This window comes from Panthera tigris, chromosome C1 (assembly GCF_018350195.1).
Source record: "Panthera tigris isolate Pti1 chromosome C1, P.tigris_Pti1_mat1.1, whole genome shotgun sequence".
Taxonomy (NCBI): Eukaryota; Metazoa; Chordata; class Mammalia; order Carnivora; family Felidae; genus Panthera; species Panthera tigris.
In genome coordinates this window covers 71,227,966-71,246,259 of record NC_056667.1, presented here as the reverse complement: position 1 = coordinate 71,246,259, position 18,294 = coordinate 71,227,966, and the positions used below count along the sequence as shown (strand labels likewise).

Sequence of the window (18,294 nt, the reverse complement as noted above, 5' to 3'; positions counted from 1 at the left end):
TTATAATTCTATTTTCCTGGTTATATGTCTCATATATTTCCATTACTTTCAAAAAGCAGAGATGGAATATGCTATTAACAATAAAAGGTTTTAATTTGTAGTGCTGTTGTTTTGGAAGTTTCAAGTATTTCATTAGGAAATAAATACCTAGAATACTTTTTTATGTATGCCAATTTTTATACACACATTACTTCAGGTTGTGAGATCAAGTTGCATTTCTGGATAGACCAATGAATTTATCAGTCATGAAGAAGATTGGCATATTGGCTTTAAAATTTTTTTCAAGCCTGGATGATTTTTGTAGTGTAACATTTTCTAAGGATTATAGGGAAACATCTCACCTTCAGCAAGGCATAAGAAAATAGTAACATTACATTTGAAGAAATCTCTTTAAAAAGCAGAAGCAGACTTTTCATTCATTAATGAACATAAAAATTTGATATGTGGTTACTTTTTAAAATTTGAATAGAATTTACTCAGATCGAAAAAATTTGGATACGCTGTATCACCTACATTTATGGTTTATAACACTGAGTTTTCTTTCAGACTGTTAACTATACAGATAATAAAATTAATGTTTTAACAAACTTAGCCTTTTGGGCTTTCTGAATCCTGTGATGTCAATTTTCTTTCCGCCAGACACTGAAAACCACCTATTGCCAAAAATGTATAAATTAGAATGACAGATTGACAGGTTGATGAATGCAGCAATGACAAAGTTACTTTTTACAGATACCATATTATCACTTCATACAAAGACAACAATTCTGAGCTCACTTTTTAATTTGTTTTTTAATTAGTAGCCTTTATTTTTTAGAGTGGTTTTAGATTTATAGAAAAATTGAGCAGAAAGCACATAATTCCCATATACCCCATCTTCCTCTGTTTTCCATTTTCACATCTTGCATTAGTGTGGTATATTCATTAGAATTGATGAACTAGTTTTAAGACATTATTAATAGCTCACGTTAGGATTCACCCTGTGCTGTACAGTTCTATAGGCTTTGACAAACGCATAAAGTCATGTATCCGCCAGGATAATATCAGACTAGATTGTTTCACTGTCCTAAACATTTCCTGTGTTCCACTTACTCCTCTCTTCCTCTTCGCCCCCCCTTCCAACCCTGGCAACTACTGATGTTTTTATTGCATCTCTGTTTTATTTTTTCCAGAATGTCACCTGGTGGGAATCACATAGCATGTAGCCTAAGTTTTCTCCATGTCTTTTCGTGGTGAGCACACTTTTGCATGAGGTAATTACGCATCTTTGGTCAACATGTTACTCTTGGTGCAAGGTCAGACACCGGCAGATTAGGAACAGGCTATGATAATGGCAATTTTTTTTTTTAAGTTTTTCGGTTCTGTTTGGGAGTTTTGGATTTATTTTGATACATTTTTTTACTTTAAGTAATTTATCAATCTTTTGTGCTTAGTGATTTTTGTCTCCTGTTTTAGAAATCTTTGCTTATCTTGGTGTCATGATGATATCCCGTTTTTTTCTGGAAACTTAGTTGTTTTAGTGTCACCCTTGGCTATATAATTCATTAAAAAATGATTTCTGTGTATGGTATAAGGTGGAAGTTAAGTCTTACAGGTACTGTCTTATTCCCTAAGCAATATAAAAGGGACAGAAAGTTCCAGGCTCTGGCCTTACCTTGTATCAGTGGATAAACATACCCACTTTTGACTTTGAGGAAAAAAAGCAAACCAAGAAGCAAATTAGTCTGTTCAATGTAATCTCATGAAGGCTTTCTGAAAGCAGAGGTAAAGTAAACTCAGGATAAAGTAAATGAGTCAAAATCACACAGCTATTTAGGATTAAAATCCAGGACTGTTTGGCTCTACAGTCCATGGTGTTCCCACAATACCACGCTCTTCGTGAAAGGCAAAAGAAAAAAGTGTTTCAAGAAGGAGGCCTACCTTGTTAAAAGGTCAAGTAAGAAGCAGCTCTTGGACTTGATCACATAAGGGCTGTTGGTGGCTCTGATAACAGGGACTCATGTTAAACTGGGTACCCCAACTCCAGAGGCACTCAACAGTGAGCCGGTTTTAAAAGCCACAGGATAAATGTGATAATCTTAGCGTTAGTTTTACTCGATAATAAGTAATTTTAAGTATTTTTTATATATTAAAATAAAAGCTGTATTAGGACTAGTATATAAAATTTGCATACATTTTCAAGATATTATACTGTATTTCCCCCAAATTTTATGTTCATGGGGTTCTGGGCCACACTGTATCAGCTTTACCTACAGAGGAGCTGGAGACAGGTCAGCCACGTAAGCAATCAACTGTCTATGTAGACTGAACCCTAATTAAAACTCTGGACACCAAGGCTTGGATGAGCCTCCTGGGTGGCAATACACCATGCATACCGTCACATATCTTTGCCGCAAGAAGTTAATACTGTCTCCACCTCAATGGGGTGAAGACATTGGAAGCCCTGTGTGTGGAAGTCTCCTGGACTCCACCCTATGTACCTCTTTCCTTGGCTGATTTTAATTTGTATCCTTTTGGTGCAATAAACCACAACCAAGAGTAAAACAGCTTTCAGTGAGTTTTGTGAGTCCTAGCAAAAACTTGCAATTGGTATCAAAAGTGAGGATGCATCAGGGAAATACAAATCAAAACCACACTGAGATAATACCACCTCACACTGGTCACAGTGACTAAAATTAACAACTCAGGAAACAACAGATGCTGGCGAGGATGTGGAGAAACGGGAACCCTCTTGCACTGTTGGTGGGAATGCAAACTGGTATAACCACTCTGGAAAACAGTGTGGAGGTCCCTCAAAAAATTAAAAATGGAATTACCCTACAACCCAGCAATAGCACTACTAGGAATTTATCCAAAAGATACAGGAGTACTGATTTGTAGGGGCACATGTACCCCAATGTTTATAAGCAGCACTATCAACAATATCCAAATTATGCAAAGAGCCCAAATGTCCATAATGCATAAAGATGTGGTATGTATATATATAATGGAATACTACTCGGTGATGAAAAAGAATTGAATCTTGCCATTTGCAACGACGTGGATGGAACTGGAGGGTATTTTGCTAAGTGAAATAAGTCCCTCAGGGAAAGATAGATACCATATGTTTTCACTCATATGTGGAATTTGAGAAATTTAACAAAAGAAAAATAAATTACAAACAGGGAGGCAAACCATAAGAAACTCTTAAATACAGAAAACCTACAGGGTTGATGGCGGGGTGCTGGGGGGTGGGCAGGAAAAATGGGTGATGGACATTGAGGAGGGCACATGTTGGGATGAGCACCGGATATTGTATGTGATGAATCATGGGAATCTACTCCCAAAGCTAAGACTACACTGTATACACTGTATGTTGGCTAACTTGACAATAAATTTTCTTTAAAAAAGTGAGGTTGGTTTTGGGTACCCCCAAACTTTGCACTTTAGGGCCATCATTTTCCTTTGTCAACACAGGTACTTGGATGGAAAATTTTGAGAAAACCCATCCAAAACTACACACTCATAAATTACTATATATTCCACATTATTTACTGATCAATGAAAGGCACTGAGCTGGGTATCAGGAATACAAAAATGCACAAAACGCAGTCCAGCTCCTCCTCTGGGAAGGAGTGAACAAGACAGACATAGCTCTGCCCTCTGGAGCCTACTTCCAGCAGGAACAGCAAGTTATGAATGTGTGTATCGTCTGAATGAGCAGGCATCCTTCCCCGGGTACCGTACATGTTCACAACCAACTTTTTCACTTTCATTTAGGTATCATTCCCTCTTAGATCACCAGGAGAAATAAAAGATTTCTAGTTTCAGTGGTGACTAGGTTATATCATTTACTAAGAGAGGGAACACAGGCAGAAACAAGTCATATGGAAAGACAAGTTACTGATGCAGTAATTGAGTGTTTGAGGCTTCATCAGGAGGCTCCACATGGAAAGTTTGAGAGCCAGGTGGAGATCTGGTCCAGAGCTTGGAGTGAAAAATTGTGGCTGGAGACACAGATTTGGGAGTCACAAGCATAGGTAGCTAATGCCATGTAAAGAGATGGGCTGATTTGCAACTTTGTAACACCCTCTACAAAATTATATTGTATTGTTGAAAGATGGCATAATATGTTGGGACACACCAGCGCTTAAGGGCCATACAGGGCAAAGCAAGAATGGAAGGAAGCTGACAATGAGAAGCCAGAGAGTTTGAGACCCGCTGAATCGTGGATGCAATCAATCCAAGAGGAATTTCATTAAAGAGAGTTGTTCAGAGTCCACTGGAAATGAGGTCAAGCAGGAGAGGATTTAGTTTGTGACGTGTTAAGTCCACAACCCATAGAAGTGTTCCAGGACGACTGAGGGAGGCAAGCACACTGAGAGTAATCTTCATTTTGAAGAAGCGATGTAGTGGGATCAGAAGAAATCCTGGTGTCTCTGAGCAATGGCTAAGGTGAAGCGGCAGTGAAAAAAAAATTCTTATTTCTTGTCTGCCTTTAATAAATTCTTATTGAAAGCTGAGAGCTTTGTTGGGACCACTGGTTCAGGACCTGCCTCTTCTCAGGGTTCCTCGGGAAGGAGCAGAAGCAGACCCTGCTCGGCAATGTGCGCGCCCCGCCTCCATCCTAAGACCCTGGCCGAGAAGCAGGAACGCGTCGTAGCCGCTGGGGGGCGCAGGCCCCGAACTCCTCTGCGAGACTTGGGGCGGAGCCAGCCGTGGGGCGGGCCCTTGGAGCAGCTTCCGGTTTCCGGCGGAGCCCACAGTCGTCGCTCGCAGCCGTCATGGCGGCCGAGGAGAAGGACCCCTTGAGCTATTTCGCGGCTTATGGGAGCAGCAGCTCAGGCTCCTCGGGTGAGGAGGATAACAGCGAGCCGGAGGAAACAAGTCGCAGGGCCCCAGATCCTGCGAAGTCGGCGGGAGGCTGTGGGAACAAGGAGGAGAAGAGGCTGCCGGGACCCGACGAACTATTCCGGAGCGTGACTCGCCCGGCCTTTCTCTACAATCCGCTCAACAAACAGATAGACTGGGAGAGGCACGTCGTTAAGGCGCCTGAGGAGGTGAGGTTCCCGACCCGATTTCCCGGTCGTAGTCCCGGCCTCCGCCCCCTTCCTCCTGAGCCCTCTCCTGGGGACCGGCAGTCTGTTCCCCCACACGCAGTCACCTCCTGCGGGTTGCCGCACCGCCCCCTCCCACCTCCAGCCCTGGGGAGCCCGGGTCCCCTTCCCCAGCCTGGTGGGTGTCGGACCGACCCGCAGCCCCCGCCCCCTTGTGAGGAGACCCAACCTCCGCGCTCGGTGCCCCGACCCCGCGCTGCGAGGACTAACGGTGGTGACTCCCCCGCCCCCCCCGCTGCAGCTTCTCCCCGAGACCCCTTCCCTTTGACGCCGAAGTGCCTGCGGTGCTGCCTCCAAGACAGTGTCTGCTGCAACCTCCTGAAGGGGTCAGCCTTGCCGTAGTATCTCTGAGACTGGATTCTTCTTTGGTAATTAAAAGTTATTAGCTTTATTCATATAGGGAACCCTTTGACTTTCACTTAACAGTATTGTGATTTTGATGGAAAAAAAAATGTGTCTTTAAACCTTAAGAAAAAAAAAAGTCAGCCTGAACAATAAGCGAACGGCAGGGAGGTGCATGTGCCCATACGGATTGTAGGAACCTCGGTTCGTCACGGTGCGTCTTAATGTGTTTGCTTAACAGCCTCCAAAGGAATTCAAAATATGGAAGTCAAACTATGTACCACCTCCGGAGACCTACACTACTGAGAAGAAACCTCCCCCTCCAGAGCTGGATATGGCAATAAAATGGTCTAACATATATGAGGACAATGGTGATGATGCCCCACAGAACGCTAAGAAAGCTAGGCTCCTGCCTGAAGGGGAGGAGACAGTGGAATCAGGTAAGGCGAGTCAGACTCCTGTGATAATACCTTTTGGTCCCTGTGATGAGTTTTAAAAGGAGACATTTAATGAGTGAAATTTAAGTGTAGCGGTTTAACAAATTAATTATGGTGTACGATTATTATTTTTTGCTGTATTTTTGAGAAAAATCCTATATATTCGGCTTGGAAGTGAAGTCTCTGAAAGCTCAACCAGTAGTATTTACTGTGTTTTAGAAAAAGATCATGTTATTCAGGCTTTGAAGCAAAATCCCTAATATCCCAACCAATAGTATATGTGATTTATGGTGCCTTATTACAAGAGTCAGTTAATGCATGGATTCTTTCTTGTGATTGCAGCTTTGAAGCGCTGAAGGCTTCATTTTATATTAAAGCAGTTGTGATTTGAAGCCAAAATTAGTGTGACAAAGTGAGTTTAATTGAGTATCCCTGCGTGGTAATAGGAAGATAATGACTTAGTTGTTTATGGTATCATAATTTCATCTCTTACTTAGAGCGTAAGTAACCACAGTAATCTCTGCTTACAGACTTTTACCCAAACCACCTCTCAAATTCCATCCTTCACACTGCAGCTAGTGATCACTTTCTAAAAGTCCTATCTGATTATGTAACTCACCTGCTTAAAACCCTTCACCAATAAATAGCATAGAGTCAAAGCCTTCTGATGGCCCTGCCTTTCTCTCTATCTGTATTTCGAGTGGTGCTTTTTCTAGCACTTCAAGATCTTAAAATTGAAAACTGAATAGACCATGCTATCTTACGGTTCCATGCCTTTCAGTATATGTTGCACATTAGTCTGGAATGTTCTTCCCTCCCTCCTTACCTTTGGCTGGTAAACTCATTCATCCTTCAAAATCCAATTCAAAGAAAAAAATGTCAACACCTTCAAAGTATTTGTTCCTCTGTACCTTGTATGTGCTAATGCTGTTGATTGTACTTACCATTCTTTATGAGATGATTTGTTCATAAATCTGTCTCCTTTATGAATAGGAGTTCCTGTACAGTTTATAGTACATTTTAAATACTCAGTGGATGGGCGCCTGGGTGGCTCAGTCAGTTCAGCATTAGACTTCGGCTCAGGTCATGATCTCTTGGGTCTGTGAGTTCGAGCCACACATCACACATTGGGCTCTGTGCTGAGAGCTCAGAGCCTGGACCTGCTTTGGAATTCTGTGTCTCCCTCTCTTTCTGCCCCTCCCCCACTCATGCTCAGAGGTCTCTCTGTCTCAAAAATAAATAAACATTAAAAAAAATTTTTTTTAATACTCAGTGGATGATTGTTGAATTATACTAAATTTTTATGAAAGGGCATGCCAGTTAAACAAATTTCTGATGGTTTCATGAATCAAGGGCTACTTAGCTCCTTTTACAACCAGGCAGAGTGTTTTAAGAGAAAGGATAACTGGTAGTTGTTCAGTTTTGAGTCTACTTGGCTTTTCTGTTTCTTTTACTGATGTCACAATGTGGATTAGAAGTCACTAATGAAGGCATATCTTCAGTAAATGGCATCCTTTTAGAGATGCCAAAATGAAGTTGGCATTTAAAAAACTTCATAATAGGGTATTTTATGTAATTAATAAAAACACTTTTGCATAAATAATGTTTAATCCTTACAACACCTTGTGAAACCACATAGGGAAATATGGAAATGAGAACTTCATGTGACTTGTCCACAGTCACAAAATTAGAAAATGCCAAGCTGCAAATAGGTACTTTCACACAATTTTTAGAATTCATTGTCCTTAGCAGCCTAGTACAGAAATGGTACATGATTCATTGTTACTATTTTATAGACAAGGAAACAGTCTCAGATTAAAGAATTGGCCTAAGCAAATTCGCACAACTAGGAAGAGGCAGAAAAAGAAAAATTCAGGTCTTTAAATGGAAATGGTGCCTCATTAATTTGGGGTTTAGTCTCTTACTGTTTTGCAAGCTGTAGTGCTTGTAGCTGTTTTGTAGAAAGACCACTAAAGTTGATATTCAAGCAAGGTACCATAGGTTGGTGCTCTGTCTTTGTTCCTATATGGAAAAAGTGAGGGTTATATAGCAGGACAAACAAAGAATTGTCTTTTTTCCAGCTTGCTTATTGAGTTCAGATAGGTAATTCAGAGTTCAGTTAGGTATTGAGTTCAGATAGGTGTGGGAATATTGTAATTCCCATCGATGATATCTGTTCTTTTGATTATATGATAGTCCTCCAACAGCAAGTGTATATGTATACAATATCAACAGAATCATAAGGTTAAAAGTTTAATCCTGGATCGTAAGGTTAAAAGATAATCCTGACATCTTTTTTTTTTTTTTTTTTTTTTAAGTTTATTTTGAGAGAGAGAGAGGGAGAGAATCCTAAGCAGGCTCCACGCTATCAGCACAGAGCCTGTCAAGGGGCTTGATCTCACGAACCGTGAGATCATGACCTGAACTGAGATCAAGAGTCGGACACCTTACCGACTGAGATGCTTAGGTGCCCTGATCCTGAAATTTTTAATTTGGACTCTAATGTTGGTTAACCATTCAGAATCCCATACCATGTTCACAGAGTCACTATAAAATTAATCATTTTTTACCTGTATTTTTTTAACTTATAAAATATCTTGTTTAATAAATTCCATTCTCTGAAATTATTTAATTTTTAGGTTATTAAATTCTTTTTACTTTCCCTTCTCATTTTTTAAAATGTTTATATTTGAGAGCGAGAAAGTGGGAGGAGGGGTAGAGAGAGAGGGAGAGAGAATCCCAGGCCGGCTCTGTGCTGTCAGTGCAGAGCCCAGCACGATGCTGGATCCCACCAACTGGGAAATCAGAACCTGAGTGGAGATCAGGAGTTGGTCACTTAACCACTTAACCAGCTGAGCCATCCAGGTGCCCCCTCCTCATTTTTTGGACTTTAGCCTTTTTTTGCCAGTTAACTTATTCCAGATTTTTTTCAAGTTTTTTAAAATATTTATTTTATTTGTATTTTTTTAAATTTTTTAAATATTTATATATTAGAGAAAGAGAGAGAGAGAGTGCTAAAGGGGAGGGGCAGAGAGAGAGATACAGAATCCAAAGCAGGCTGTAAGCACAGAGCCTGACGCGGGGCTCGAACACACAAACCTTGAGATCATGACCTGAGCCGAAGTTGGGCGCCAACCAGTTGAGCCACCCAGGTGTCCCAGTGTTTATTTTTTGAGAGAGAGACAGAGTGTGATTGGGGTAGGGGCAGAGAGAGGGAGACATAGAATCTGAAGCAATCTCCAGGCTCCCAGCTGTCAGCACACAGCCCAGTGCAGGGCTCAAACCCAGGAACTGTGAGATAGGACCTGAGCTGAAGTCAGATGCTTCACCAACTGAGCCACCCAGATGCCCCCCCCCCTTTTTTTTTTTTTAAAGATCTGGGAAAGATTCAAAACTCACCAAGTCTTGCTACTTGCCAGCACTTCTTGTTTGGTAATTGTGAAATGCAGATCACTAAGGCTTAGATATTAATTGTAGCTTTATTGACGTGTACTTAATCGTGAAATCCTAGCTAAAGTAGCTAATGCTTTCCTTTTTTTTTTTTTTAAAGAATTTAGAAAGTTCATATTAATGTAAACTTATTTACCTCAGGTGGCATGAATTCCATATAGAAGAATTGTTTCCTTACTAGTGCATCATCTGTGGTATATGGCACAGACTAGAAACTCACTAATCTTGATAAATGAACATTTCAGGGTGGTTTTGTTTCTTTTGTTTTTCCTGTTCTGGTTTTTAAGGTAATGCCTTGTTTTGTCACTAGGTGGCATTAGCTCTTCAAATTACTGATAGGAAATCATTTTTCGAACTATCTCAGGATCATCTTTTTAATATGTCAACAGTGGATTTTGTAGCAGAGTTAGAAAGTAATTTTGGTTTTTATACTATTGAAAATAATCTCAAGCAATGATGATGATTAAATAATTTAAAAAAAAACAAAGGCCTTGGAGTATTCGAGCTGTGTGCCACATCAGTTGGTTTGTACATTATTTTTGTGTATATATGATAAACAGTACTGATTAAAACCCTCGTTTGTAAATTCCTATGATGATTCAATTAATTTTATTTTATCTTACTGCTTATAATATAAATATATATATGTAAATCCATAAGTGCTTTATGAAATATAGGAATAACATCACCATACTGAGCTTGAAGATGAATGCAGATGAATCACCCGCAGTTGTTTCTAATTATTCTCCACATCAACAAAGGAGATATTCTGAGTATGGTACAGTTAGGAGAAGGGAACTGAAGACTTAAGGTTGTAAATGTATTTCCTCCATAAGGAGTTTAGGGTGTGATATCAGCAGCTTCCCCAATTTTTTATTTTTAAAAAATTTATTTATTATTATTATTATTTTATTAAGTAAGCTCTACTCCCAACATGGGGCTTGAACTCATGATCTCAAGATCAAGAGTTGTATGCTTTACTGACTGAGCCAGTCAGGTGCCCCTGCTTCCCCAGTTTTTTCATATAAAGGCCCCTTTCAACATCAAAATATTTTATAGACCACCATATGATAGTTGTTGAACTTTCAGTATCTGTTGATTGAGAAAGTAAAGCCAAAAATGCAGTGAGTTCAGTAATGTGCTTAAAATAAATGTATATTTTAAAATTAATTCCTTCTACATAGTATTCTATCTAAATGGAGTTCTTAAAATAAAGCCACACATTTGTTCAGAGAGAATACAGTTTCAGTGAAACATCTACCTGTGAGTGCTTTTTAAATTTCAAAATAATAAGAATGGGGGTTGTAAATAGAGAGGGGAGTTGTTCTGTGAGGAGAGAAAGCAGATTTGAAAGGAAAGAACAGCTGATCACTGCTTAAACAGTGTCATGGTTGGATCGATACTCTTGGTAAAAAGAGTAGAATGTGTTCCATTGTTACAAGGTGTAGATTATTTAAATATATACAGTATATAAGCTGTAGAATATATATGGGATAGATTTTTTTCAGAACAGATCTGGTTTTCTCATTTTAAAGTACCTGAATCCAGCACTAACAGGTCACTTTGTGAATTTTGTATAACACTACAATTAATTTCTTATTTCTACCTGCACTTTAAAATCAGAGATCTAAAAGTTAATTTTTGGTTTTTATTAGGATACTGAAAGAAACGTAAGTTGAAGATAATGATTTTGGTCTAAAGTCAATGAAATTTTAATACTTAACTTTTTTTTTTTTTAATTACTGATTGAAACTTTTCCTTTCCTGTTTAAAGATGATGAAAAAGATGAGCATACTTCTAAAAAGCGCAAAGTAGAACCAGGAGAACCAACAAAGAAGAAAAAGTAGAAAATGACAAATCACAAGAATTTCTGGACTGCGAAACTTGTTGAAACGGTTTTTTGGGGCAGATTAAGTTGATATTTTAAATTATTATGAAACAACATCTCCATGAAAGTACATGTTAATTAATAAGTATTGCTATGGGAACTTTCCACTGTAGAATTCATTTTTTTATTTAAAACTTTATTTAAAACTCAAGTGGTGATTTGTGATTGTGAAATTGACAACACTTGGAAGCATTCTTGCTATCACAGAGTTGGTGACATACTTTGAAAGTTTTGTCACATGTCGACATGCCAATGTTCTATGAACCTTTTATAAAGGAATATATTTTTAAAGTAAATATATTGTAATGTACTGTGAACTTGTAGGGTGCTTTTCAACAGTGTTTGTACAGTGTAAATAGATCATGGAAATAAAACTACTTATTCAATATTGCTATTATTGCATAACATTAACATTTGAATATTTGTCTGTGACAAGTAACCTCTTTGCCACGTGGTGTTTTAATAGTAGGTATTACCATTTAGGGAGTGCCTCTTGTGTTCCAGGTGCTTCGTGGGTGCTTTTTCTCTGCTCTTCAGACAGCCTGGTAAAGCAGAGATTAGTGGCTTCATTTTATAATAGAGATTAACTTACTCAAGTTTCCATAGCGAGTGAGCAATGATTTTGTGATTTAACTCAGGATACTTGACTTCCAAAATCATCAAATTAAGCCACCTATCCACCACTCAAAATTTAGTTGTCTTCTAAAGGAATTGCACTTGTCCTCTCTTCTAGGTACTCTCTGTGGTAAGTAGGGAGATCTTCCTCTTCCCTGATTGTATTACTGCACCTTATCATGTAAGTCTTATGTGATGGTTTTCCTTAATTTCCCTGTTAAATAGTTTGCTGAAGATAAGGATTCTGTATAAAGAATTGCCAGATGTAGCAAACAAAAATACAGGATACCCAGTTAAATTTGAATTTTATAGTAACAACATGTTTTTGTATGTGTAATAGTTGGGAAACTTACACTAAAACTTTATCTGAAACTCAGATTTAACTGAGTGTCTTGTGCATTATCTGGCAACACTACTTCTATTGCATCATCTTTACATGGTTCCTATTTTAATGCTTTGCATATAGTAATAAACAAGAAAGCAAGGGGTGGTCGAGAAATGAATAATCTTTGATTTTACTTCTACAGTCCAAAATGCAGTGCCCTTATTTGTAGCATTTTAAACTATAAAAAGGAGAGGTTATACATTGTATCAGTCATTTCATGATTCGTAATGCCTTTAAGAGACAAGACTTAATTACAGGACCTGCACATTCAGTGTATGAGAAAAAGACTTTGGTCTTTGAGTTAAAAAAAAAAAAAAATCCCAGTCCAGTTGTTTTTCTCAATACTGGAAACCAGTATTTGAAAAGCTATAAAATTCGTGTAGTTAGAACATGGATTAAGTAGACTAAGATTTGTAAAAGTCATTAAAAGATACGATGCTAGCCATGGTGTTTTGTGGAATGAGGAAGGAACATAACAGTATGATGGCTTCAGTAGATCTCACACTTAAAAAAACTAATTGTATAGCTGCTTATCCTTCAGGTTTATAGCTATATGATTCCCAAAATTGAAGTAATTTGTAAAGCAAGAAGTTTTTAGTTTAAAGCCTTTGTATGTGAATAATTTGGAGGGCTACGGTATCATATTAAGGAATGGCATCAAGTGATAAAGCATGACTCCAGTATGACACCAAACTAAACAAATAGAATTATAATTCTGAGGCTGTGATTCCCAGATCTGGAGAAGTCTGTAGTCTGGATACATGTGTTAGTAGAGCAGATACCTCAGGAAGCTATTGGAATACTACAAGATTTAAAAACTAGCATGAAGGTACACCTCATACAACAACAAAACAAAACCAGCAAGCCACTGTCTGGAAATCTAACCTCTTTATCACCCATTGGTTCAACTCCCAGCTCTCGTTGATTTGTTTATGACAACAAAAGCTCATTAGATCAGTCCCTAGTGGTGCTTTGAGCGCCCCTTCTAGAAGATAACCGAATTGGGGTGGCGGGGAGGAATAAATACCACTTTATTAGAAGAGGGATTGATACTTTAGACAGGACAGGTAGTGGCTACACTTGTGAGATCATTACGTAACCGGCTGGGAGATGTATACCGATGTGAGTACAGGTCAAGGTAGTTCTAATTTAGGAAGAAAGAGGCTAAATATTTTTGAGCAGTCTGAATCTGCCGTATGTGTTTCATTGGGTTTCTTTTCAGAATATGGCCAAAAACAAAAGGGGAAAGGGATCTCTATCCAAGTTGTTTCCTTTTTTAGTCAATCATCAAGTGATGATTAATCAAGTCACTTAATATTCCTGATTGTTTCCTCATCTTTAAGGAAGTGAAGCCACATCAGGCATAAATGGCTTTCTTTTGTGCAAGGATAAAATTTGAGAAGAACTAAGCATTTGTGGGTCATATTTTAAAATTCAATGTGTGAATAGCATTATGGAGTTATGTGGAAAACATTCTAACTGGAATCGAAGAACATTACTGAGAAAAATTGACACTGCTTTTTAACCATTAAAATACAAATATTACTGGAACTTATTTGCAAACTTGCAACTTCCTAGTTTAAACCGTTAATGCTGTGTAGTGCTTTTGAGTTCACAAAGTTGAATCATAGCATTTTATTTTCCAAAAACCTAATGAGGTAGGTTTTATCATTTCCAAATTACGGAAATTGAAAAAACAGACCCAGCCAGCTACAGCAATATACCCACAACTATGCTTAGTTAGCTTCAGAATCTGCAATCCCATTCCATGTAAGGTTTATGGAGTACCTCTTGGTGTAAAGCATTGTGTTAGGAACAAAGGGTCCATCTTTAAGCAAAGTCACGTTGGTAGCCATTAGGAAGAAGGACATGCAGGGACTGAGTCTGACCAGCTGCAGCAGTTCAGTAGAGCAGTAAGGATCTGCTTGAACTAAGGCGTCGGGAGAAGAGACCGGGATATGAGGAATAATACTGCTCAGCTGGATATAAAGGCAGAGTGAAATTTTCTTTTATTGCCAACTCTACATATATTTAATTAAAATATAAATGGGCTAATGCAGGTTTGAACATGATCTACATATAAAACATGTTGCCACACCAGATACAAAGCCCTACTAGAGATATTTTAAAAATATAGTTATTTTTACAGGTATCTGGATAAAGTCAGCAACTTTGAATAAGTCAAATTTTTGACTAATTAAAACCATAGCTGGACTTTAAAATATGTCATTGGTGGTATTTTGGATGTTCGTGTTTTTGTGTCCATATTGAACTGCTCTATTTTACTACTCCATTATCACTTAGTACAGAAGTTCCAGGCATTCTTAGAAAAAAAAAAAAAAGTGGTAAATTCCCAGCAAGTGGTTTGGACTTTTCATTAAATTCTAAAGCTTTCTCTTTTTTCTTTACACAGTTTTCCCAATATGAAACATGGCATTGCGTTGTAATGGAAAAAAAAAGAAAAAAGATACCAAGAAGCATTTGTATGTATAGTCCACAGAAGAGGGACTCTGCCTGTTCTGTCATTGACTAGAACAATGCCTGGCACATAGAAGGCACTCGATATAACTCCTAATTGGTGATGGTGAACTGAATTTTCCCCCTCTGGTTTAGGGGTGATCCTCCAGAGGCTGTGTTTCCAGTTATATAGGCCAATAAATCTTAACAACTTAAACCAGTTCGAGTTCAGTTTTGTCATTTTCCATCCAAAATATCCTAATTGGTGTGAAACTCTACTCCCTTGGTTTCTTAAAAGGTCCCATGTTATCCTGGTTCTCTTCTTTATTTCTTCTCTCTGGTCTCTCTGGCTCCTTCACTTCTGGTTGCCCTTGAATGCCAGTGTAGCCTATGTTGTTGCCTTCTCATTGTCTACACTGGTTCTTGACAATTTCAGCCAAGTTCACGACTACCACAGTAACACTATGATGGTTCCCTACACTGTATGGTTTGTCAGAATGTTCTTGTAAAACCCTAGATTTGTGTATCCAATTGTACATCTCTGCTTGAGTCTCAAGGGCCACTCACATTATGTATGTCCAAAACCAAACACATGGTGTCAAAACCCATACCACCTCCTATATTTTGTTTCTGGCTAATAGAGTTACCATCAACCCAAAAATCTGCCCTCTGCTTCACATGGGTTTAGTTACTAAATTCTAAGGGTTTTCTCCCCTCGTTCTCACATACTTAATAATCCCCCTCTAATGAGTCATTTATAATTTCCCAGGTATGCTAGTTTCATAGTTCTGTGTGTTCAATTGTACCATTTGTTTACCCTGGCCTTTCTCATTCTACTTAGCGAACTCCCTCTTATTCTCTGAGATAAGAATCCAGGTACATATTCCCTCTCCTGTGCACCTTGCTCTTTATGTCTCCTGCACCTGTCCATTGCTCTTTCCTGTGCTCAGTACTAAATAGCTGACATTAGCTGAGTACTTAATGAAACCAGTAACCAAAGGGTTAATGGGACTACTCACAGCTGCAGACTAATAAGTGCAGCTGCAACTTTTTACTCAGACTTTTTTCATACGCTTTTAAGTCTTTCTGACACTCCCAAGAGGTGGATTTGAGGCTTGCCCTCCAGTCTCCTTGTTTGGCTGCCTCTCAAACGCCCTCCTTGCTACATACTCAATGATTGTCTTTCCTGCGAATTGGGCGGATGAACTTGGATTTGATTACATTACTATGTGCCAGGCATTGTTCTTGGTGCTTTACATGTATTAACTCATTTAATTTGATGAGGTAGGTGCTAGTCCTAGCCCTACATACCCCGGGGGAGAAAACTGAGGTACCGAGAGGTTAAGTGATTTGCTCCAGGTGGTAGAGCTGGGACAGCGGGCAGTCTAGCTCCAGACCCAGTGCACTCCTGCTGCTGCACTGGAGGGGAGGAAGGAGCGCCTGAATGAACCCATAGATTGACTTATTAATTTGTATGTGTTTCATTCAAAGGATGTCTTACCCCTAGAAGGCACTCAGAATACAAATATTTGGAGAATTAATGAATCCCAAACCAGTTGACTAACCAGAGGCATAGCATTTGTTTAATGCTATGGAAAGTCAATAAATACATGTTTTAGGAAGATTGATGCCTATTTCAATGACTTAGTAGCTTATTTATCACATATTTGGAGTATTTTAATTGAAAATCTTAAAGTAATAGGGCTGAGGATATACCTCTCTCCCTCCAAAAATATTTTTTAGCTTTTCAGCTCTTTTTCAAAGTCTACAGTTTTTTATGCAAAGTGAAATAGCTGTAAATCATGAATTTTGCCTCAAGTATTTTTTCTACCCTTTCAAATGATAGCTTGAGTTTAGAATCATCGCACTAGGGTGTGGGAAGGCCTCCAGAGGCCCTCCGGTACAGCCTTGCCAGAATATAGGATTGTCTTCTCTGTGATCTTTGTCTCTCATTTCTAGGTTCACAGATGAGCCCACAAAATGACAGGTTTACAGGCTGGATTTGAAAAGTCATTTCCTGTGTGTCTGTAATATTTTGGTTCCCAGGGTCTGGAACTCCTGTTCCTTTCCCTGTGTTTACCATTTTCTGAAAAAGAAAAAAAACAGAGTGTTTGGTGCATATTATTGAAGTAAAAGTGCAGTTCCATTCCTGGCATAAGTACCTGTCTCTCTTTCTAGTGGGACCAAAATTCTAGCAACCTTCTCTAGTGCACGCTGGGGAACCTGCATTAACATTTTAAATTTAGAAACTGCAATGGAGTCACAAAAGTCACTTCCTGAGAAGGAGGTGATTTGCCTGCAAGCAGAGTTACAAGCAAGAGCCAACTTGGAATTAACTCCTCTGAGGCTCACATGCCAGGAGGAGCTTAAGACCCTTTTGCTAGTTTTTGCTGGCTTTCAGTTTGGACACACACACACACACACACACACACACACACACACACACAGGATTTAACAGTCAATAGAACCTTCCTTTCCTTTTTTTACCAAGTTCTGCTTCAGGCCTTCCCCTCCAACCCTCTCCTCAACTGCAAAAAGTGGCCTACTTAGTAGTAAAATTTCTTCCATAACATCTGGAATCCACATGTCCAAAATGTAAGGCATAAACTCTTCATTTTTTTTTTCTTTTAATTTAGGCTTAATTACTTGAGCTCCAAATCCTGCCTGTCCCTGCCTCCCTCCATACCAAACTAATTAGAACAATTATCTGAGCCATCCATGGCTACCGATCTGTTAAAGCCTGTTATTGAGGTTAACAAATGAGAGGGTTAATTTCTCTAGATTGCTCCATAGTTGGCGAAGAAAGATAACAAGGCTTTACATTAGTAGAGTGCTTCTGAGTTTTCAAGCTATTTTTTCTCAACACCAAACTGCCACCCAGGAGAAGAGCTTACTTTGGGGTTCCAGCCTGTCTGGAGGTAAGTGACTTAATTCAGAACTGAAGCACTTGGAATTCACGACTACTTGTGAAAGAGGGTCTCTCCCCGCCTGGCTGCTTCCACTGTGTAAAAAAGGTTTTGATGTTTTTTAAAGGAAATAGGATTGCCAGGTAGTAACCACTGGTGCCAACTTGGAGCTGTTGACTTAAAGCCTTAAACAGTAAGCTGCTTTTTATAGATAATTAGACCAAGGCCCTGTATATTTTTAACTTAAATTCATCCAGTCACTTTGGCTAATTATAAATTACCCGGGTTTTTCTATTCTTTTTCTACATTTGTTTCCCCTGTAACAGTAGCAAGGCTATCCTATGTCAGTCTTACTGGGTAGCTAAACTGGAGTTCTTTTTTATTTTATTTTTTTTTACGTTTATTCATTTTTGAGAGACAGAGACAGAGCGCAAGTGGGGGAGGGGCAGAGAGAGAGGGAGACACAGAATCTGAAGCAGGCTCCAGGCTCCCACCTAGCAGCACAGACCCCAATGCGGGGCTCGAACTCACAAACCACGAGATCATGACCTGAGCCAAAGTCGGATACACAACTGACTGAGCCACCCAGGCACCCCTAAACTGGAGTTCTTAATGTAATCTTTTTGCCCTGGAGGGTTTTTTTTTAGATCACATAGCCTAGTGTTGAATTTTCTTTTCTTTCTTTCTTTTTTTTTTTTTTTTTTTTAAAGCCCAAGAG

At 39.0% G+C, this 18,294-nt stretch overlaps 1 protein-coding gene across 3 annotated transcripts; it reads left to right on the top strand.

Annotated features, from left to right (window-relative positions):
• Nucleotides 1-4,745: 4,745 nt before the first annotated feature.
• CC1H1orf52 (chromosome C1 C1orf52 homolog) lies at nucleotides 4,746-15,096 on the top strand. Of its 3 annotated transcripts, XM_042997714.1 has the most exons (4): nucleotides 4,746-5,039; nucleotides 5,680-5,878; nucleotides 11,947-12,009; nucleotides 14,627-14,927. In XM_042997714.1, the coding sequence occupies exons 1-3, from the start codon at nucleotides 4,764-4,766 to the stop codon at nucleotides 11,964-11,966; spliced, it is 495 nt and encodes a 164-aa protein (XP_042853648.1). In that variant the 5' UTR covers nucleotides 4,746-4,763; the 3' UTR covers nucleotides 11,967-12,009; nucleotides 14,627-14,927. The 3 variants fall into 3 exon arrangements, with proteins under 3 accessions (XP_042853648.1, XP_042853647.1, XP_007079234.1); XM_042997713.1 differs by having other exon boundaries at nucleotides 11,947-15,096; XM_007079172.3 differs by lacking the exons at nucleotides 11,947-12,009; nucleotides 14,627-14,927 and adding an exon at nucleotides 11,099-11,939.
• The last annotated feature ends 3,198 nt before the right edge of the window (nucleotides 15,097-18,294 follow it).

Excerpts from the sequence above, each read along its gene's own strand:
- CC1H1orf52 (XM_007079172.3), top strand. The coding sequence starts at position 4,764 with ATGGCGGCCGAGGAGAAGGACCCCTTGAGCTATTTCGCGGCTTATGGG. Across the intron at positions 5,040-5,679 it reads TCGTTAAGGCGCCTGAGGAG|CCTCCAAAGGAATTCAAAAT; the intron begins GTGAGGTTCCCG and ends TTTGCTTAACAG. Across the intron at positions 5,879-11,098 it reads GGAGGAGACAGTGGAATCAG|ATGATGAAAAAGATGAGCAT; the intron begins GTAAGGCGAGTC and ends TCCTGTTTAAAG.